Source organism: Ursus americanus, chromosome 33 (genome assembly GCF_024610735.1).
Source record: "Ursus americanus isolate L20-20 chromosome 33, mUrsAme1.1.p, whole genome shotgun sequence".
Classification (NCBI taxonomy): Eukaryota; Metazoa; Chordata; class Mammalia; order Carnivora; family Ursidae; genus Ursus; species Ursus americanus.
The window spans coordinates 30,424,612-30,445,983 of NC_142159.1; the positions used below are offsets into that span (position 1 = coordinate 30,424,612).

Sequence of the window (21,372 nt, forward strand, 5' to 3'; positions counted from 1 at the left end):
GGGAGCCCCCCCCCCCACAGAGCCAGAAACAAACCCTCGGGCCAACTCCATCACAGGGGAGCCGCCCCACCTTGCTGAGGAGCCCACCCTCTCTTCACACCAGAATCATCTGACCCCTGACCTACCCCTCAGGGCCCTAGCCCTGTTCCCTTCCTGGGAGCTGCTCCGGGGCTCAACACCAGCCCCACCCCTGCCCCCTCTGGTCTGAGGTCAGATAATTGGAGAGCAGATGGGTGGGGGGTCTCTGGGGTCAGGTCACATGCTCCACCCCTGGCTCCGGGGCCCCCCTTGGCATCCTAACCCCAGGCCTCCCCCCATGTTCCTCTTTTCTTCCCACATCTTTTCTGTGTGGGCCCTGCCTCTTGGGCTCTTCTCTGCCTGCTCCGTCACCTTCTGCATCTCCCCCAGGTCCCTCAGCTGTGGCTTTCTTCATGTGGCCTTCTTGAAGGGTCCTGGTCCTCCAGCCTTCCCAGGTCTCCCCAGGTGAAAGCTGATGGCGAGCTCTCTCTGAGGCCCGTCAGGCACCCACGTGCCTCCACCTCCCCGCCCATCCTCTGGAGCCCCCACCTCAGTAAATGTCCTCACCTCCCCACACCTCCTCCCCAGTCGTGCTGTCCCACCTCACACTCGATAGTGACCTCCTCTGGGAGGCTGAGCACAGGGGCTCTGCAGACCTGTCATTTTCCTCCTTCGACATTTTAGCTTCTGACTCTGTAGTTAAAAGCTGCCGTGTGCCCAGCGCACCCCAAGAAGCCCCTCCTGACCCCCACCGGCGAGGGACTACAGTCCTGCCGAGTGCAGGAATCCAGAAGGCTCTCGGACATCGAAACCCAGAGCTGTCAAGGAGAGCCCCTCCTGAAGAGAGGCAGGCTGACTCCTTAGGACCCCCGCCGGGACTGCACACCCACGGGCGCGCAGTCATGGGCTGCAGCTGTCTACATGTAATAAATGTTTCACGGGGTCTAATTATCATTAATAAGTTATGGTGGAGAGGGCGGGGTGGCTGCCCCATCACCTCCCAGCAGGCTCTGGAAGTGGGGCAGGAGGGAGCAAGCCCCTCTATTCTGGGGAGGGCAGGGCCCTAAAGGGAGCTGGAGCTAGCTGTTGCCACAGCAACAGCCCACCTCAGGCTCCCTCAGGTCCGAATGGCCACCCCTACCCCCACCTCACACAGGCTGAGCGAACAGAGGCCTGAGGCAAGGGTGGGGCCAGTTTGGACACCCCAGCCAGAAGTCCCTGCAACCACCTGTCCCTCCCACCAGTGCTCCTGTGTCCCTCCTCCCCGCCTCCCCTGTGCCCCTGCTCCTGCAGATCCCAGAGCCAGGCTACTGCCAGCTCTGCATTCACCAGCCCGGGGACTGTGGGCAAGTTATGGCCCCGTCATGCTTCAGTACCTCCTTCTGGGAGCAGGGACAGTGGGACCTACTTCCCTGGGTTACTGGGGGGCTAAATGGGCCAATATCTGCAGAGGCTTGCGGGGCGCCCCTGTTCACGACAGGAGCAAGAACTGTCATTACATCGGCCTCCTCTCTGTCCTGGCCCAAACCCAACTCAAAGCCTGTCCACTGTGAGGCCTCTTCACGCTCTCTGTCTCCCTCCACCTCCCTCTACTCTCCCCTTAGCACTTTCTTCTCATCTTCCTTGCCCAAGGCCCCGGGGACCCCCAGCCCAAATTCACAGGCACTTGCTGATATCCAGCTGACTTCTCTATTTGGCTTCCACTGGACCTGCCGACCAAGGTCTCTCCCAGAGTCCTGACCCCGTGGCCAAAGACTTGGTCCTTCTCTCGTTATACCTCAGGCTCCTGGGCGGGTTGCAGAGCGTCTGTGCCCTTGGATTCAGACCTCTCTCTCTCTGCTCACCTCTGCCCTGCCAGACCCCTTCCAAAACCCCAACCCCTCGAACGAAGACATCTACTCCTGGATGAGTAGCACGGTCTTTGCCACCAAGGCCTGCACTCTCCATCCACAGCCCAGGTTCTGCTTTGTCCCCCCACAAGACAGTAACTAGGGGGGATGGTGATGATGACGATGACAGCTACCCTGGGATAATCAAGCCCAGAGCACTGGGTCAGGCGTATGGCAGGTGGACTGCAAGGGGAGGGACCGGGGGTAGGAGACCAGAAACATCTTGGGGACAGGTTCCTTGGGACCAGCTGTTGGACGGAAGTGGCCGAGGGCTGAGGAGAGGCCAGGGTGCCTCTGGGGGCCATCACGGTGAGGCCCCCACACTGACTCCCAAGTCAGACAGCTGGGTCCAGGTCCCAGCCCTCCCACTTCCCACCACTCTGTGGAGCCTGCACCCCCGTCAGAGCAGCAGTTCCCAAGGGGCAGTCTCCTGGCTATAAAGTGGGGAAAGATCTCGTGGCTCCCAGGGCAGCTACAGCATCTGGTGACGTGACGTGGGCAAAGCAGAAGCTTGGGGTACATGGTGCCCATCCCCTGTCCAGGCTGAAAGGGGTTCCTTCCCCAGACCCATGCTCAGGCTGTTAGGTCAGGTGCGGGCTGCTCTGGTGCATAGCCTTGAGGCCCTCTTCACAACTGCCCGTCTACACGTCTACTCCCCACTCCCCCCAGGACTGGGGAATCATCGAGGCTCCAGAGGAGTTTCTCGACTTCACATAAAACAGGCACGAGGACACAGGCATGCACACGCATGTGAGCACAGCTCCTAAGGGCCGTGCCCCGCGCGTAAGGCACCAGTAGTCCCACACCTGTATCAGCCCTGAACCATTACGTAAGCTGCCCCCCGTAAATGCAGGCAGAGCGCCCCTATGCCCATGAGCCGTGCGCTCCGCCACACCTGCCCAGCTCCGACTCCCACAGGAGGCTTTCTCTGGCCACTCAGCTCCCCTGCGCAGTCCTGCTCCCTGCATGCCCAGGGGCCCCCTCACAATGCGCCATGCTGGAGGCGGCAGTGGCTTTTTATAGCCCCCGGTTGGAGTGGGTATATTTAACTCCCCTCCTGGTCTCGGGTGAGTTGGGGGATGGAATGGATGCCCCAAGCCCTACCCACGGCCACAAATACACAGTGTGTATGCCTACGAGGGATGATGACGGCCATGGCATGGAGCCGTCCCCAAGTGTGCAGCAGGATCAGAACGCAGGTGTGGGGGCCCACACGTGCAGCTGCAGGGAAGACCCGCACGTGTGTAAAGCAAAGGAGAGGCACCAGGCTTTCAGGCTTCAGAAGACGAAGCTGAGGACTGCCTTTAAATCCAGACAGCCCCAGGCCTCTTGCCCACAGCCTGTGGGAGACTCAGTCTGGTCTCCAGCCCCCAGCCCACTACAGCCCCATCCCATATATGGATAGCCTTCCGTAAGTGACTTCTATGAACCTGGGCAGGCACCCACCCAGCAGGGCACCCAGGTACTGAGCACAAACTTGGAGGCTCTCACCGTCCCCGCCCAAGGAGAGAACCCCAAGCTGCCCTTTCCTGAGGCACTAACGGCTTCATCCCCTGCCCCTCTCACATTAGCTTAATTACAGGGGTCCACAGACCAGCAGGGCCCTCAGGGAGGCCAGGTCCCAGCCCACAAAGTGGGTCAAGAAGGCCAACCCCAGGCTGTTCAGTCCAGGGACAGGCTCTCCAATCCCTCCTCAGTCATTGGTCCTTCATGACCCCCACCCCTTGCACATATTGTCTGACTCATCTTACCACCTGCAGGCCCCAGGACTTAGTCCCAATTTTTCGGTCAAGAAGGCCAAGGCCCAGAGAAGTTGGAGCCATGCTTGTGTGCAACGGCCCATGGCTGACACAGGGTCAGGCCCAGGCCCAAGGACCCCACACACCTTCTGCTTGCCCACCACTGTGGACATCCCAGGAAGGACCCAGGCTCCCTTACCCAGCCTTCTCTCTGCTCCAGATACACCTACTATGTCTGATGTGTGCACCCCAAGAATGGCTCCTGACCCCCCAGAGTGCCACTGCCCCTCCAGGCACAGTCTCCCAAGTACAGCCTGTCACCAACTCAGGCCCCCACTCAACTCACCATCCGGAGGCGTTGGGGGTGCTGGTGTGAAGTGGGTCCCAGGTTTGTCTGGAAAAAAACCCAAATATCTGAGTTAGTCCTCTCTGAGCAGGTCTTTCCATAGCCTGTTCCTTTGCCCAGTCTGGAAGGGCCACCTCTGCCCTCCCACAGCTGCCCTCTGTACCAGGGCCCACCCCCATCCCTTCCCTGGCCCCATTCTGAACCCTGAGGACCGGCCAAAGCCTGGGCGTAGTCAAAGCGGAGGCGCTTGCTTTTCTCTGCCCTTCCAGCTGTCTGGTCAAGGCCTGACACCCGTCAGGTGGGGCCTAACAGCAGGGGTGGGGGCAGCCGCCTGGTCCCTAGATAGGCTCAGCCCCAGGCCCTGCCAAAGCCCCACTTCCGGTGTAGTCAGCGGCTCCCTTCCTCCCCAGCTCCCACAGCAAGTTGTCTCTGCAGCTCAGGGTGATAGTCAGCCCCCGTGAGCACAAGGATAAGCTTTGAGGGGCCCAGGGATCCAGAGAATGGCCCATCCTGTCCCCAGAAGATGCAGGTGCCCATCTGAGCTGCCTCTCCGCTGGTAGCCTCTGTGCGATCCTGCCGGCCCCCCAGTCCGTGGGGGCTGAGGCAGGGGAACTCAGCCAGCAGGAGGGTCGCATGAGCCAGGCCCAGGGTGGCCGCGCCCGCAGCCACCTACAGTTGTTGAGGAAGAGCAGCACGGCGAAGCCCAGCGTGGAAGTGGCCAGCAGGATCAGGCAGACGTTGCAGGGGATCATGAAATACCGCACCAGCAGGGAGACCCCGCGCGGCTGCCGGGGGTCCCGCTCCAGCGCTAGTGGGGGCATGGCCCTGGGCTCCTCAGTCCCCACACTCGGGGTGTGGGGCTTCCTCAAGGGGTGCCCTTGGGCCTCTTCGGGGCAACTCCCCCCATTCTGGGACCCCTGGGGCAGCTGCCAGCAGCTATGTTCTCAAAGTTCAGTGCCAGTCACCGCCCGGAGAGCACCAGGACCCCACCGCAGCCCGTGAGGCTCATAATGGGAGGTGTGCAGAATTCTCAGAAGAGGAGGAGAAACTACGGGCCAGCCAGCGGCCACCCTCGTGTCCACAAGCCGGTAGCCGTAGGTGCCGGCAGCTCTCCGCAGGGCTCCGGCCGCGCTCAGTCTTCCCGGAGCCCCCGTTCCCGCCCGCCCGGCTACCCTGGAGGGGCCGGTCCGAGGGGCACTGGCGGCCAGGGGAGGCGCGGCGGGGTGCCGGGCGCGGAGGGTCTCCAGTCCCCAGCAGAGGCGGGAGCGGCGATGGCAGCAGCAGGAGCAGCGCGCGCGCGCGTCGGAAGGGAGAAGAAAGAGCCGGCCCTCGGAGGGCCGCGCCTCGGCTCCCGCCTCTGGGCGAGCAGCGCCAGCTCGCGTCGCCCTCGCCAGGGCTGAGGCGGTGAGTGAGGGGCGAGGGGCGCCGCGGGAGGAGGGCGGGGAGCAGAGACAAAGGAAGACGCCCCCGGGGACCCCGGTGTCCGCGGGGAGTCGGGGCTCGCGGCGCAGAGGACCGAGCGGAAGCGGACGGGAGGGCGGCGGCACAAAAGGGAAGGCAAGGGGCAGACGGGGCAGCGGCAGGGGTGGGGGCGCTGGGGTGCGGGGTGAGGTGGGAGCCGGGGCTGGGAAAGGAACAGGGGTCGCGGGAGGGTGGGCGCCGGGAGAGGGAGGGGAGAGGAGGCAGGTGCCGGGGCGGGGTGGGCGGAGGGAGAAGGTGTGGGGCGGGGTCTGGGGCTGGGCGGGTCCCCTACCGCGCCCACCCGGCGGAGCGGGGCCGGACCGAGCGTGTAAGCGGCCGAGGACGCGGCGGAGGGCCGGAGGGTCCCCCGGATTCCCGCAGGGGGCTCGGGCGCGTCTGCAGGACTCCGTTCTCGGCCGCGGTGTGCGTGTGCTTGTGTGTGCGTGTCACCGTCTGTGCTTCTGCCGGCCCCGCCCTGGCAGTGCGCGTGTGGGGGAAGGGTCCCCAGGTACACACACAGGGGGTGGGAGGGCTGGGTCCGACACGGAGGGCGGAGGTGGCGAGACAGCCCCCCCCGGAATGCATGGCAACCCCGCAAACCACCCGCGTGCTTCCCACCTCCCCCCGGGACGGTGAGAGGAACATGCAAATGAGTCCCTTGTAAAGAAGCATTATGTAAATAGTCGCGGTCCTCCCCGCACGGTCCCGCGAGCCTGGAGCGCCCCCCAGAGGCCACCGGGGAGCGCCGGGGCCGTGACGTCACAGCCGGGCCGGGGCGCGGGGCCCACCGGAGTCCGGCCTCTCCACATCCGCCCCCCGAGGACGCGCCTTTTGTAGGCCCTGCCGTCCTGGGGGTAGGGCAAGGGTCGTGCACCGTTCGCACCATCCACACCGGTCACGTCCCACCCTCCGCAGCCAGGGTCCCATAGGAGGCCAACCCTATGACTAACACCTTCTCTCCCCTGCACCCCCATCCCTCCACCGCCCACAGTCCTTTGGGAGGGACCCCTAAGCGCCTACCGCCACACCCACCACGTCTGGCCGCTTCCAGCCTGGACCCCGTCACAGGCCTTCGAGGCCCTACAGTGACCTCTGCCTGTCCGTCTTAGAGTCGGCCAGCCCTTTCTAGAGAGAGGGGAAGCTTGGCCTCCAAGGCATGGGGCATCCCTCTTCTCCTTGGGATCACGGCCCACCCAGCCCCATCCCAGGACCCCTTCTGGTCAGTTCCTTCCAACGGCTGCTGACCAACTGCCCACCCCAGAGGAAAAGACGTTAATTGCACCACTGCCCCCCCCCCATACATGCTCAGTCATACCCGTCTACACACACTCAACACACACGGCCATCCACTCACTCAGACTTACTCACACCCTGCACTCAGACCTCTGCAGGAGTGGTCAGCCGGGACCCCTTTCAGCCAAACTGCTATTGCCACAGCCACCAGTGCCACCCCTGGTCCGTCTGAGATCTCATCTCAGTCCACCTTGGGAAAGAAGCACTGACCGCACACCCTCCCTGCAGCTCCTCCCTCAGGTCTGCGTGGCCCCTCTGCCCTGGAACCAGCCCTTCCTGGGGCCAACTCTCCACTCACCCACAGTGACACCACCCAGGGCACCAACAGACGTCTTAGTGCTCAGCTCCCCCAAGCCTCCAGCTGGACTCTCCCTAAGGTCCTTCCACCCTATGCTGTATTCAGCTATGTCACAGATATGTCCCTAGCGCTCCCCCTGACTTCATGGTCAGGTAGTTCCACCCCACTCCCCCCCACTTCCTCAGCCAGAGCAGCCACCTGCCAGCCAGCCAGGGTCCAGTTCTATGAGGCCCATCTCCTTTGACTTCTTTCCATCCCGTGGCCAGGCACACTAGTGCCACATCCCACACAGGGTTAGCCCACCCTGTCAGGGTCCCCCGTCACCCACGGCGGAGGTCTTCAAACCTCTTAGAGCCTGGAACCTGAGGTGCTGATGAACCCTAATGAAACTTTGCAGGCAAAACCAATCAACGATGTGTTTCCTTTACCTCTCACTGCGATGGACCCAGAGCAGCAGTCCACCAAACCACCTGGAGACCCTGGCCCTTGGTCAGCCTCACCTTCTCAGGGTGTCTCCCACCCTCTCCCTCACCTCACTGGACCTTGGCACTGCCCACACCACACTGATAGTGCTGGCAGCTCCCCAGGGTGCCACCCTGGACTGGGAGCACCCAGGGCAGGGTCTGACTTGTTATCTTCTTGGGGCAGGGCTTGGCTCAGAGCCCAGAGACTTGGTGTGGTCAGCCTAGGCGGTTCACACATTTTCCCATTTACTTGTCACCACAGACCCCCAGGATCCACAAGCCTTGGCTCAGAGAGGGCCCCACAGACAGTGCCAGGGGTCCAACCCCAGGCAACGCTCACATGCCCACACACATGGACCCTGTCTGCTACGACCACAGCATCATGGGTAGGCTCGGCAGGGCGAGGAGGGTAAAGGAACTGGGGGAGGGGGTAAGCCTAGGGATCAGTGTGAGTCTGGGGTGGGGTGGGGGCTGGCAAAGGATTGTCTCTGTGGGCAAAGGGGCTTGCCGTCAGAGGCTCATATGGAGGGGGAAGACTGGCCCACGGGCCCACGTGGGGGTGGGGCTTAGGGCCTGGCTTAGGGGAAGGGGAACCAGCAGGCAGCCTGTCCTTCCTGGCCCCAGTCAGAGTCTGAGCCCCCGACAGGGGCTCCACGCCTTCAGAGAGACAAAGGGCCATTGAGGCCCCAGACCCAGCAGGGGGAGGGGAACACAGGCTACCGGAGCTATTTTGGGATCTTCAGGCTCAAAATCGTTCAGCCCTGACCAGCCCACGCAGGCGCATGCCCTAGGAAGGGACAGAGGGTATTCTAAGCCAGAAATTAGCCCCTCTGGGCTCTGGGCTCACACTCAGCGACCTGTGACAGCACAGACGTCCACGCACATTCAGCATTTCAGGGTCACGGCGCAGACACCCAAGCCTGCACTGGCACTGGGTGTCACACTCCCTCCTCGTTCACTGGCATCTCACACACTCTCACCTTCATGCAGCACAAACCTTGTCCCTCACCCACACAACACACGTTGGGCTTGCCCCCACGGACACACACGTGAACATATGGACCTGAGGAGGAAGGTGGGGACAGGGTCTGGAGAAGATGGGGCGTCCAGCCCACCAGCAAACTGATGGCCCCTTTCTCATGCAGATGACCCCTTCCTCACTCTGGAGGGACCTGGGCCCAGCTACCCAAGAAAGGAGGGGCAGGGGTGGGGGCACCACCTTCCCCTCGATGGTCGCAGTGCACACGCCCACAAACCTCTAATGCTGGGGCCTCCCCTGGCCAGAGCCACCCCATTCCCAGGGGATCCTGAGGTGCACACCACGAGGACAGAAAATGCCGCCACCGTGGCGTGGGTCGGTCAAGCGTGGGCTACCTGGCTGGCCCAGAGTCATAGGTGTCTGGCTGCCCTGGTGGGGGAGGGGAAGAGGACCAGACAGAGCCGCCCCCACCCCCAGTCCCCAGTTTCCTGGTGTCTGCTCTCAAGCTACAGCCATTCCCTCTCTCTGGGCCTCAGCAGACAATGGGCATTTCACAGCGGGATGTCGCTGCTGGCCCAGGGCCAGCCACTGGGAAGGAGGCCATGTCAGGCCCCAGCCTCCAGTTCTCACCTCAGGTGAGGCCGGGGGGTAGCCATGTTTGACTCTGCAGGCTGTGTGCCCACCCACCTGGCCAGCAGGCGAGGCCCACGCTTCTGCCTGTTAGTCCACACCCCACCCTGCAGGGCAGTGGGATTAGATGACAGTTTTAGGGAGCAGCTCAGCAAGGCTGGATGCTCGGATGCCAGCAGCCTGACCACTGGCCTCCACATCTGTCCCTCGCTCCTTGGTGTCCAGCGTCCCTGCAGCCCCGTCTCACTCGTCTGTCTGAGCTCCTCCATTGGGCAGGCTAAGTGGGTCCTGAGTCAGATAAACTGTCTGCCCTCAGGGAGGTTACGCTGTGGCAGAGACCTGGAGGATGAGGGGAAGGGGCTGCACAGGTCAGTAGAAAGAGCTTCCAGACAGACGCAACTGCAAAGTCCCAGGGGACTGCAGGAGGCCAGGCGATGCCAGTGTGGTGAACCCTGACGGTGACAGGGGTTAGGAGTAGGACATAAGGAGCCAGGGGATGCAAATCCTCAGGCCTGGGGAGCCCTGGGGGAGGGGGTCCCAGTTCAGGGCCTGGACACCTGCCAGGACAGCAGCTGTAGCCACCAGGGGGAGCCATCTGAACAGAAGAGGAGAGTAGGTGCCTGGAGAAAAAGTAGGGGTGGAGTGGGGCTGATCCACACCCTCTGTCCCTCTTCTCCAGGACAGCCCCAAACCCACCTCTTTCTCCGTAGGCCCTACCCATCTCCAGGAGGAAGAGAGCGCTGGGGGAGCCAGCGAGGCACCGAGGTGCAGGCAGGGCCTGGAGAATCAGGACACCTGTGTTACTGCCGAGGGCCTGGCTGTGTCGAGCCGAGCACCCTGGGGAGGCAATGAAGGTGGCACGCACGGGCACCGAAGTCGGAATGGGGTGCTCGAGGAAGGTGATGACGGGGTGGGTGTCGGCAGCAGACACTCGCTGGGACTCAGAGAGGCAGAGAGGTTCACAAAACAGGGGCAGAGAGACAGAGACCCACAGAGGAGAGAGCTGTGGACAGAAAGAGGCAGCCGGGGACTGTGTAGGGGAGCTTCTCACAGGGAGAGCAATGGGACCAGCACAGAGGGTGCTGTCATCAGGTGGGAAGGCGGAGGGTCAGAGGGTGAGGGCCAGCTGGCTCTCTCGGCTGGTGGGTTGTAGCCACTGGTTTCCCAGCTCGTTCTCCCGTGCCACGCCAACAGCAGCTTTCTCCCACTGCTCACCCAAGCCACGGGGACACCTGCTGTTCCCTGTACCCACTAGACCCAGAACACCCCTCCCCCCTTGCCTTCAGCCCTCAACACACAGCTCACACATGGCTTCCCTTAGCAGCCCCCAGAACCCCAGCAGGGCTCTGTGCAGGCCACAGCAGCAGCCCGTTCCAGAGACCCCATTTCTAGTGAGGGTCTGGCACTGGGCTCTGAATGGACGTGTGGCTGAGGAAGGAGCCGCTGGATGACTGGACCTAGCCTCACCGCCTCCCCCTCCGGGAAGAGACGTGGGCACGCAGGCCCTCTTCTCGGGCAGGCTGGGGCAGGCCACAGTCTGGCCCAGATGTTTGTGCTTTATTTCTCCCAGATGTGCGCTGGAGCCTCCTATCTATGGACAGAGGGCAGGTGCCTCCAGCAGCTACAGCAGGCTGCCTGCCCCTCCCAGGGCCCGGGTGGGGTGACTGAGAGGAAGTCGAGGGGAGGAACAGAGAAGACTCAGGCCCACCTTAGGCCAGCACAGACCCACCTCTCCGGACTTGCCCAGCTTGACCCCCTAGCTGCCCTGCCACTCCCAGAGCCCTATGTCAGACTCAGGGTCCCACAGGCACGTGCTGGGGTAGTGAACCCGAGTGGCCCCCGGGGACTCTGTCCTGTCACCACAGCCCTTTCATCTCGGTGTTGAGAAATCACGGTGGTCACCCCCAGAGGCAGAGCCTGCAGGAGGAGGTGCCCAGCCCTCTGCCAGGCAAGGGTGGGCAGGAGGCAGGAAATGGGACAGCCCACAGCAAGCAGAGGCCAGGACCCCACTGTCAGAGCACCTGCAGGGCTCCCGCCCCAGGCCAAGCCCAGGGAAACAAGGGTGGCAGAAACCACAGGCCACCAGCTGGGGCTCTGACCAGCATTCTCATGTGCACAGTTCTGTACGTCTGAGGTTACAGGCACCCATGCACACAGACACGTGCACACACACATGTGCGGCCACACAGCTGCGAACAGCTGGCTGCGTGTGAGGACAGAAAGCTCCGCCTCTCCTGAGCCTCTACTCCATGGGGGTGGGGGGGACTAGGAGGGGCCATCTTCCCCTTCCCAGGTCCAGCTGGAAGCAGCCCCTGGCAGGGGGCCTTCCTCAGAGGAAGTTCTCAGGATCTGCTCTGGGGGGAGAGAGGCCCCTTTGAGGGGAGCTTCTCTCCCCACTGGATGCTCCACCGGAGGCCTAGGTCACCCCCTCTCCAGACCCTAACCACAGCCTAGGGCTGGAACATGAACCCCTCCTAAGCCCCAGTACAGAACCACGGGGGCATATTACCTCCTGCGGCAAACTGTGTCACTCTCATTAGGGTAAGGTCACTGGGGTGCTGCCTCATTTCCCACCCCCTTCACCTTATCAGCAGGCAGTTCCTGGACTCTGGGCTGTACAGCACTCTGTGGGCTACTGTGGTGATGGCACCTAGAGCCCCCAGCCCAGCCCCAGCCAGGCCCTGATTCCCCTGTCCCAGTGGCAAGGGGAGTGCCAGGGCCAGGAGGGCAGAGCAGGAAGGGGGAGATCCATTCTCTACCCTACCCCCAGGTCTCCGGGCAAGGGTAGAACTTGTTGGGCGAGGGGGAGACAGGGTGCAACCGGCCGGGGTCCCACAGGCAGAGGCAAAGGGTGGGGGGTGGGAAGGAGGCCTGTTTCTGCAGCTGTTTTCCACCCTCCTGTGGTGATGGGTGGTAGGCTTTGATTCTCATGGGGTTGGGGGGGTGGGATTAACCCTTCAGGAAGGAAGCAACACAGCCAGGCTGGAGGAGGCTGTGCTGGACCCTTGGCCCTGAGGCCTGGGCGCCTGTCCCACTAACTTCCCTGGGGCAGCCCCATCCCCTCCTCTGCCATCCTTGCCCCCCAGCCTGTGACAAGTGGCAGGGTGGGGGCAGCTCTTGCTGAGCAGGTGATCTCCCATTTCCTCATCTGTGTAGCGTGGTCCCAGCACCCACAGAGGGGCTGCAAGGGCAGAGCCGGCCCCACGGGAATGTGTTCTGCCCAGCACAGCTCGGGGTGGCCAGCGAAGACAGACGGAGAGGGAGGACAGTTCCAAAACAACCTTTTTTCCCATTTCCAATCTGCAGGGGCTAGGGAGCGAGGGGGTGGGTGGGGTCTGGAAAAAGCCAAGAGCTGTTTCTACTAGTTTAGCCCTGCCCAAAGGGAAGACATCCCCAGGGAAGTGACATGAGAGCAAGCCCTTTGGTTTCAGCTAGCAAAGCCCATCCCTGGGGCTGCCCCAGCAAATGCACACTGAAATCAAAGCCAAAGCCAGCAGGTGCCCTGGAAGCACCTGACTTCCAGCCAAGGACTCCCCAGATGGGGACAGGCTAGCACAGTGGGGGGTCATGCCCCACCTGGGCAGACTCCCTCCCCCTGGCGACAGGAAGCAGAGAGAGTGGGGCAGGCAACCTCGAGTCTGGGCCTGCCTTCTCTCAGCCCTCCTGGCTGACCTGACTGGGGGAGGGGCCCAGGAGGACACTGGGTGGGGTCTGCAAAGGGGTGGGGTGAGAACCCACAGTCTAGAAGAGGGCAGAAGAGGGAACAGGGAGAAGCTACCTACCTCCCACTTCAGCAGGGAGGAATGTGGGGGGAGTAGGGCAGTAGGGCAGGAATGGGGGGGGTACAGAAGCTAAGGGCCAGACAACAGAGGGAAGAGCCCAGAAACCTCCCTGGACATCTTCCTGCCCCCACACTGTGGGGAGTTGGTCCCTGTCTGGGGGTATCTGCCACCCACACCCTGTAGGGCCTCAAAGAGGCCAAGCAGCTCAGAACCTATTGCCCCTCCATCCTGACCTGCAGCACTGCCCTCCTTCGGGTCCTGGAAAGCTGGCCTGGCAGGGAGGAAGGGAGGGAACTCACTAGAATCAGGCCTGCCAGGACCCCCTCCAGGGCTGGGCAGGGCTGGGCTGGGCCAGTGCCAGACTCACTCTGACCCGGTCCCTGTGCCAGGCCCCAGTTGAGGGCAGACAACACTTCCTTTCTCTGCTTTCTGGCTCCTAGTGGGGAGGGAAGGGCCCCAGGCCTTCAGCCAGGCCCATGTCCCTTCTGGGGGCTACAGGAGAAGCCTTAGGACCAGACTTCATGAGGGGCGGGTGGGGAGGGTGGTGGGAGTTTGTGGGCAGTGTTCAGACCAGGGCAAGGTGGCTGAGGGCTGGAGGAAATGGCCGGCTCAGCTGCCAGCCTAGGCAGGCTCACAGTGCGTGGGCAGCTGGCACTGGCAGAGGCCAGGCTACTTCCCTGACAAAGCAGGGGGTGGGGGTCTCCTTCTGGCAGAGGCTGCCCCAGAGCAGCAGGCCTCCCTCACCCAAAGGTGGCGCAGAGGGAGGGACACATACCTGTCTCAGTTATGCCAGGAATGTGGTTCCCCAGGAGGGGGAGGGGGAGGGGGAGGAGGAGGAGACCCGCCTTCCTGGGGGCTGGAGGCTGGGGAAGGGGCCTGACCAGCAGAGTCAGGGAGACCCTGCAGGCCCTGCAGGAGGGCCTGCGTGCAGCCCTGCAGGAGGGCCTGCGTGCAGCCCTTCAGGACACTGCAGGGAGCAGTACCAGGCAGGGGTGAGCAGGGAGCAGACCACGGGTATCCAGGAGGCAGGCCTGGGAGGACATGCCCCCACCTCGGCTGCTCTGGGCCTTTAGGAATGGGAGGGGGCCTAGGGAGGGAAGTGTGCTAGGGACAGGGATTTCCTGCACACAGTGGGACCTGGTGGTCTCAGGGTGATCTGCAGGCTTCCCTCTGGGCCCCGTGGGACTGAGACAACTATGGAGACCCTGGGAACAGAATGGGGTCAGAGGCAGATGGGGAACGGTCAGCTTAGCTCAAGTCCTGTCCATCTGTCCCCCTCACTAGGGTGAGGCCTTGGCTCCCAGAGAGCCTAGGATGGAGTCCTGGAGTGGGGTCTGAGGTCCTTATCTCCTGCAGGATAGGAAGGGGGCCATCCTCCCACCCTCACCCAGCTTGGGAAGGTGGGCACAGAATGATTCCTTCCCTAAGCCTGGTCCTAGCTCCAGGGGATCTTGTGTCTCAGGCCTCAGGGAGGCTCAAGGGGGAGGCACCCCCTCACCCTGGGCCTTTGGGGTACATCAACCCTCTCTTAGCACCCAGCCCTCCTAACCCACCCTGCACGGCAGCCTGATTTGCTTTCAAAGCAGAGATCTATGTCACCCAGCTCAAAACTTCCAGGCACCTCACAGTGGAGCCCGAGCTCCTCCCTTCCCTTTGGGGAGGGAAGCACCCTCCCCAAAAGGTGCTTGCCTTCCACCTGGCTCCACCTGCAAGGCCCCAAGCCATAGTCATGGCTGATGCGTTTCTCTGCATCCCCTCTCCCCAAGACCATCCTCCCCAGCAGGCCTACCCTAGGAGAGTCCAATGGCTCAGCCCCTCCTGGGTGCTCACACCATTGCTGTACATTGGCCTGTTTGTCCAGCACCACCCTACCTCCAGCTGGAGCTCAGATCCTAGCCTAGTACCTGAGTGCTGGCTGCCCAGGGCACACAGTAGGTCAAGTCTCACCCAGTCCTGGCTGGGGGGCTGTCCCTGGGTACCCTCCTTTCTAGCTGTCCCTGTGCCTAGCTTGGCATATCCAGAGCCAGGGGCTGGCATGGGTAGAACAGGGTTTGGCAAGATGCCAAACCTTGTTCTGTCCAGGGTGGCCCTCCCGCCACATGCCCTCTGACCCCACGAAGGCCACAGTTACTGAGTCACAGACCCTCAGGCTGGACCCGCCCAGCTGTGGAGTTGATAATTCACTCTATCTTACAGGGGCAGGGGACTTTCTGTACCCTGACCCCTCTTCTCCAGCTTCTCCTTAGACCCCCCCACTCATCCCCAAAACTTGGCATCACCATCCCACAGCCTGCCCCATCACCATGCCACCCTCCCATCTTTCCCCTAGACCCGTCCAGAGCAGGGCCAGGGTCTCAAGTCCTTGCTTGGTGTGAGAGGTAGGCTGGGACCCCTCATCTGAGCCACTGCAGGGAAGGGACCTGCTGGCTTCTCTGTATGATGCTATGGCCCAGGACCCTGGAGCAGCCCCAGGGACAGATGACAACAGGCTGGGCAGAATACCTCAGGGCTCCCCATTTCAGGTCCTGCCCCTGCTCCTGCACAGTCCCTCTCAGACCACCATCCAGGATCCCACAAAAACCATGCCAGCATCACAGCCTAAGCTAGATAGCATTCTGCTGGCCGAGAGAAGAAATCAGAGGGACAGAGCTGCCTTCCAGAGAAAGGAAGTCACAGACCCTTCCCACTGCCCTGAGGAGGAAGTGTTCTTTCCACTCCCCCCCCACCACCCCCCTCCAATGCATCCCTTCCCACGCAGCCATGAGGGGACAGACAGGATGTGGGGGCGAGGGGCAGTTCCTATATTCTCCTTGCCACATTCCCCAGCAAAGGATCTCAGCCCCCAACTGGGACTCTCCTGGGGCAAAGGGGTTGGGGGGGCAGGGAAGCCATGGTCATGTGATTCAGCTCACCTCACAGAGGCTGGGCTGGGGGAGGGGTGCTCTTGGGCCATTCAGAATAGACATGTGCAGTGTGGACAACCGACAACTCAATTAGGGAATTCCACACCCACTTAAACGCCCTAGAAGTACCCACCCCACAAAACTCCCCCTTTCCAGAAATGACAGGCCTCTTGGAACACTTAAGGGGCAGCCCCTCCTCCAATCCCTATGCCCCACTCAGAGGGGTTTGCTCAACATCTGGGACCCGTCCAGACAGATGTTTGGGCTTCTGCAGGAATATAAACAGCTGGTGTTCATTCACCTGGTCCCCGCCTCTCACTCAGAAAAGGACGCTCCAAGAGAGGGGGGTGTGGAGCCGGCAGGGGGTGGAGTGGGGGGGCGCATAAGCAGAAGAGGAGGAAGCCTGTTCTTTGCAGGACTGGGACTTGCTTGGCTCCAAGACAGCAGACAGTGGCGTTGTGGGCGGGGGGAGGTTAGCGGGAATCCCTGCTAATTTCAGGGATTGGAGCTGACCTTGAGATGGCCAGACCCAGCTGGGAGATCAGGGAGACGGGAAGGAGATCGGACCACCACAAGCGCTCCAGCCTACAGTGAACTCTCCTCTGCCCCCAGGGCATGATGGAGCTCCTTGAAGCCTGCCCACTTTCGTCAGCCTCTCCCCCATGATGTCCCCAGATACCTTCCACACAGTGCTCCACTTCCTCCAGATTCCGCAGGGTGATGCGCATGAGGCTGGAATTGAGCATCAGCTCATTTTTATGGGCCGGCCACAGGTATGGGGGTGCGGGGTTCACAAAGAAGATCCTGGTGTCCCCAGTGGACACCTGGTTGTCACAGATGAGGGGGTCTCCAAAGCCGCCAATCACCACCTTGTTGCCACCGTCAAGCAGGCTCTCTTGGGTCACCATGTCTTTGCCCTTCAAGTACCGCCAGACTCGAACCTGGGTGGACATGGGGGGGGGGCGTGGAACAGGTATCAGTGGTCCTCTTTCCACTGGGGAGATGGGGCCACAGAGTCCAGGGACAAGCACCAGACTGGTCAGCTGGGCTTTCTCTTCTCTTCCCACCTCAGTGGCTCAGGCCAGATGTCCAGAGCAGACTCAAACCCCGGGCAGAGATGTATGGACATCTTTGGGTCAGCCCCCAGGAGGGGGCTGCAGGGAAGCACGCACTGCCCGTACGGGTCACCCAGAAGAACATGTAGCCTGCGAACACACGCCCTCACCCAGGAAGCAGCACTCCCCCGTGAGGTCTAACTGACCCCAGCCACCTCCAATAACGTCCATCTCGGCTCAGGCTGGACATGGGAAGAGGATCCATCTGGTCTAGGCTCCTGCCTTCCATGTCCCTACTTTCCCCATCTACCCACCCACTAAGAGCCAGGGGCGCCTCACATGGACAATGGAGTTTCAGGGCAACGGGCTCTGAGCTCAGGGCTCTGGGCCAGCTTGGCTCCTTGCAGCCCTGTGGGTGGGCTAAGGCACTCCCCACCCCACCCCCAAGAGGTGAAAGACCCCTCCTCCTGCCAGGCTTCCACAGTGAATGCAGTCAAGGCAGCCTTCGAACCACAAAATCAAGTTTGGGCAGCACAGGGCGGCCCCACCCTACACACTCTCACTCCTGGGGCCCTGAGGGTACCAGCTCTGACAAACCAAGCCCTGAGACACCCACCCACAGCTGGGGGGGGGGTGCAGGAGGGTCGAGGGAGCTGCAGGCTGTACTGGGATGTCCATGGGGACATATGCCCAGGGGACATGAGCCCACACACTCTCTGAGAAGAAAACCCCTTTCTTCAGGAGCTCTCCGGAGCTGAGACTTCTGGAATGAGTGATCAAAGACAATGGTGGCCTGCCCACCTGCCAGGTCCCTGCTGGGAGCCTTGGGACTGCAGCTTCTATAGGGACCCCCTCCACCTTCCAGTGGCCAAGTTGGGGGGTAAGCCTTGTCCAACCTTATCTCTCCCAACCCCAGACACATAGTAGGCTCTAGAAGGATGATAACCAGCAGGGAGAGGGCTGGGCCGCTTTCATCGCCTCCCCCCACCCCAGCCACACCCAGGAGCAGCGGGGAGGAAGTCGGGAAAATCCTGCAGGGACTTGGCAAAGTGCCCTGGCGTGGTGGAGGGGAGGGGGCTGGGCTGGGGATCCCAGCTGTAGCCTACACAGGCCAATCTGAAAGAAGCTGCCACCCCTCCCCATCTCCATGGAGAAGGAATGATCCGATTTCTGGTCAGGGAGGTGGTTTTAGGGGCCAGAGCAGGGACGGGGCCGGGTCCCCTGAGCCCTCCCTAGGAACTACTGTGGGAAAAAACAAACAAACAAAACAAAACCACCAAACCTATCCCAGGAGGCTCCAAGATCCAACTGAGGGAGAGGCTGGGCAAGCCCCCTCTCTGGTGGCCAGGGGGTCCAGTTCTTCTAGGGGCAGGGTGGGGCACCTGTCCCTGCACCCCTTCACATTTGAGGCTCAGAAACGTCCCGCCCACTTCTCTGCTCCTGTCCCCCACACCTAGTCACTGCAGCCCGCCCCCCCAGGATCTCTGGGGTTGGGAGATTAGATGTGCACCCTACCCTCTCTCCTGACCACCCCCTTTTGCCCTAGTAAAGGCCTCTGAGAAGGGGTGACAGCACTGACCACTGGCCGAATCCCCACTTTCACCCCAAGCAGAAGGCGTCACCTCCCCTCGTCCCCATTCCTTTTCTTTAACTGATGGGGAGGGGTGCGGTAGGCATACAGTTTCCCTGGGGGGCGGCGCACTTGTTTGCAATAAGGTAGGGGGCCTGGGGTGGGGGTGGGGTCAGACATGAGCGGGTCTCCCGGGCCTGGGCACCGCGAGGTAGGACTGCAGCGGTACCGCAGGAACTTTCCCTCTGGCACTCGCGAGTTTTCCGGGACCCGGCGCCCCACCCGGGGGCTCGGCGGTCGCCAAGGGAGCGGGAGCGGGAGCTGCAGAGCGTCTGGTGCCCGTTCCCACGGCCTGGGGCGGGGGTCTCAGTGAGGCGGCCAGCTGCTCGAAGGGAAGGCCTCCGGGCTAGGGGTCCGGGATGGCGGGGGAAGAGACCCTCAACCCAGGCTTCCAGGAGGGGTCTTTTGGGGGGGGTCTCAGGGACCCGGCGGGGGCCCACCTTGCACGAGTACGTGTGCTGCACCGGGTCCACGTTGAGAATCTCCTCCACTGTGCCGGTGAGCACCACATTCGCCTCCTCCTCCCGCCGCTCCAGCGCGCGTTCCGGGCACGTCCCGTCGGCGCTGGGCAGGGCACGCGCGGCCACCACCAGGAGCAGCAGTAGCGGCTGCAGCGGGGCCGAGCCGGACGGCCACAGGCTGGCCATGGCGCGGGCCGAGGACGGCGGAAGGCGGCCAGAGCAAGCGCGCGGGCCTGGCCGCGCCGGGAACGGGACTAGACAGGACGGGACGCAGCTCCAGGGAGGCGGTGGGAGCGCGGGCGGCGCGGGGGCGGGACCCGGGGCAGCCCCGCCCCCTCCCCGCCTCCTCACCTCCCCCAGCCCAGCTCCCCAGCCCGCGCCGGTCCCCGGCCCGCCCGGCGCCCTGCGACCCGCGCCGGCCGCGAACAAAGCGTCGGGATAGCGGCGCCGGGCGGAGGCCGGGCTGGTGGGAGGGAGGGGGCCGGACTGGGTCGGGCCAAGGTGGGTGGTGGGACTTGCCAGGGTGGAGGGCGGACGAGCATGGGGGTGGGCGGACCCGGGGGGGTGTGCTCTTTCGTCTGCGGCGCACCCCCACGGACTCCCCTCCCCCTCCCGCGCGACGTCTCTCCTCCACCCCACCCCCCCGCCCAGGAAATGCGGCTGCAATCGGGTTAATGCATAATCTGGAGGCGACGTGACGGGACTTCCAAGGGGTTCCAGGCTATGCCGTGGCCAGAGCTGCGGGAGCTTCCTGGCCGCGGGAAGGGGCTGCCAAATCCGGGGACCCCGCCGTTCCTTGGACCCTGCAGGGCTGCGCCCCTCCCCTGGCGGGAAGAACGTGATGGGGGGCCACAGCCTCTCTTAGGAAACTGGGAACGGAAACTCGCCCGGGCCCGGGACCCCCAGCCAGTTCAGGCGAGTAGGCGGCCCCAGCAGGCCGCGCCCCCGGCTGGCTGGGACCAATGTGGGCTGGGGGCTGTTGTGATTGGTCAGAATGGAGCGCAGACCCGCCCACCTCCCCGTTCCCGGGTCAGCTCGGGCCTCACCGCAGAGCCGAGGGCTCCCTCTGCAGTCCAGCTGAGACAATGTCGGGTCAGCGGTGGACGGCCAGCCACGCCCCCTCCTCAGCCCCCAAGTGGGCGCTTCTCCAGCCAGGTCTAGGTACGCGCGGTAAACTGAGATCCAGAGGGTACAAATTAGAGCCTAGGTCAGCTGGAGATCGAGGGGAAGGGAGAGGAGACCCCTTCCGTCCCTCCAGGGCTGGGTCTGCGGCACAGCCCCTCACTCCAAGCCAGCCACAGATCTCTGAAGCAATGGAGGGTGAGTGGTAGAAGAGGCCCTTCTGGAGGGCGACGCCACCTCCCCTCCAAGGGTGTGTGCTCACGTTTGCTAGTTTGTGGTGTGATAGAGAAGTGAGGGTGGGGACCCAGGAAATGAACCAGGGGAGCATGCCTCCCACACACAGACCCACAGCTGCCTGTCTATACCTGCTGGTCACAGATAAGCCAGACCTAGAAGTCCCTCGGCCTAGATACAGACCCTGGCAGACCAGAAAGGGGCTTCTGGGTCTCCAGCCAAATTACCCTCAACAGTCTGGAAGCCGAAGTCTGAGGGTCCCCAGAGTCAAGGACTTTAGCCCAAAGAAGTGTATGTTCTGTGTCTCTTGCCCCACCCCCACATCTTGCCTGTGTCCGAGACTGGCTCCATCTGGCTCCCGTGGAGCTCTTTGGAAACTGGTATAGATAGAAGCATTCTACGTGGAAGCAGGTGTAGGCTTCGCCAAATTAGGTGCCCCCCCCCCCATCTGGGACAAGCTCTTCCATGTGGTCTGGAGGAACCCCTCGTTCCTGGAGGCCCCTCTCCTACTGGCCATGGCCTCTTGGTTATGTGAAGCCCCGAAGGCAGGTGTGTCTGTTGGAGAACAGTCTCCATTCAGCAGCTTGCCCCACGGGGGTGTGTGTGTTCAAGGCCCTACCCCCACCCTCCCTAGACCAATGCAGACTGGACAGGGCAGGCTGATGGGTCCTGGAAGGCCAGGAGGCCCCAAGGCCCTGGTGGGTGTGAAGGAGCCTGCCTCACAGGCCACCCAGTCAGGCCCTAGGGCCTCACCCTCTCCCCACTTCCAGGGGTGCTGGTCCCAGCAGGAACCTGACCACACCTTCCCCTCCCTGTACAGGCTGCTGACCCAGATGTGGGGGATGGGAACCAGGTGTGCAGAGGCTGACTAGGGCTCAATCTGGAGCCAGGGGTGGGCTCCAGCAGAGATGCCTCTTTTTTTTCTCTAGAAGTTAATTTCCCAAAGGTGTGGGGACATCTTCAATTTGCCCAAGGGGTGAGTGGGAGTAGATCACCATTTTGAACTCACTGGACTTGTCCCTTAACTTGGCAACCCCAGCCTAGTGACCACCCAGTGACCCCAGGTGT

General features: G+C 62.6%; 1 protein-coding gene across 1 annotated transcript in view; it reads right to left on the minus strand.

Moving 5' to 3' along the window:
- Positions 1 to 19,275, minus strand: part of AGRN (agrin) — a 34,323-nt gene extending 15,048 nt beyond the window's left edge. The window contains exons 1-3 of the mRNA XM_045798121.2: positions 18,928 to 19,275; positions 16,482 to 16,743; positions 3,993 to 4,040 (exon numbers count right to left, since the gene is read on the minus strand). Of these exons, the coding sequence (XP_045654077.2) occupies positions 3,993 to 4,040; positions 16,482 to 16,743; positions 18,928 to 19,134 (517 nt within the window). The 5' untranslated portion in view covers positions 19,135 to 19,275. The remainder of the gene's footprint in view (positions 1 to 3,992; positions 4,041 to 16,481; positions 16,744 to 18,927) is intronic.
- Between the last annotated feature and the right edge of the window lie 2,097 nt (positions 19,276 to 21,372).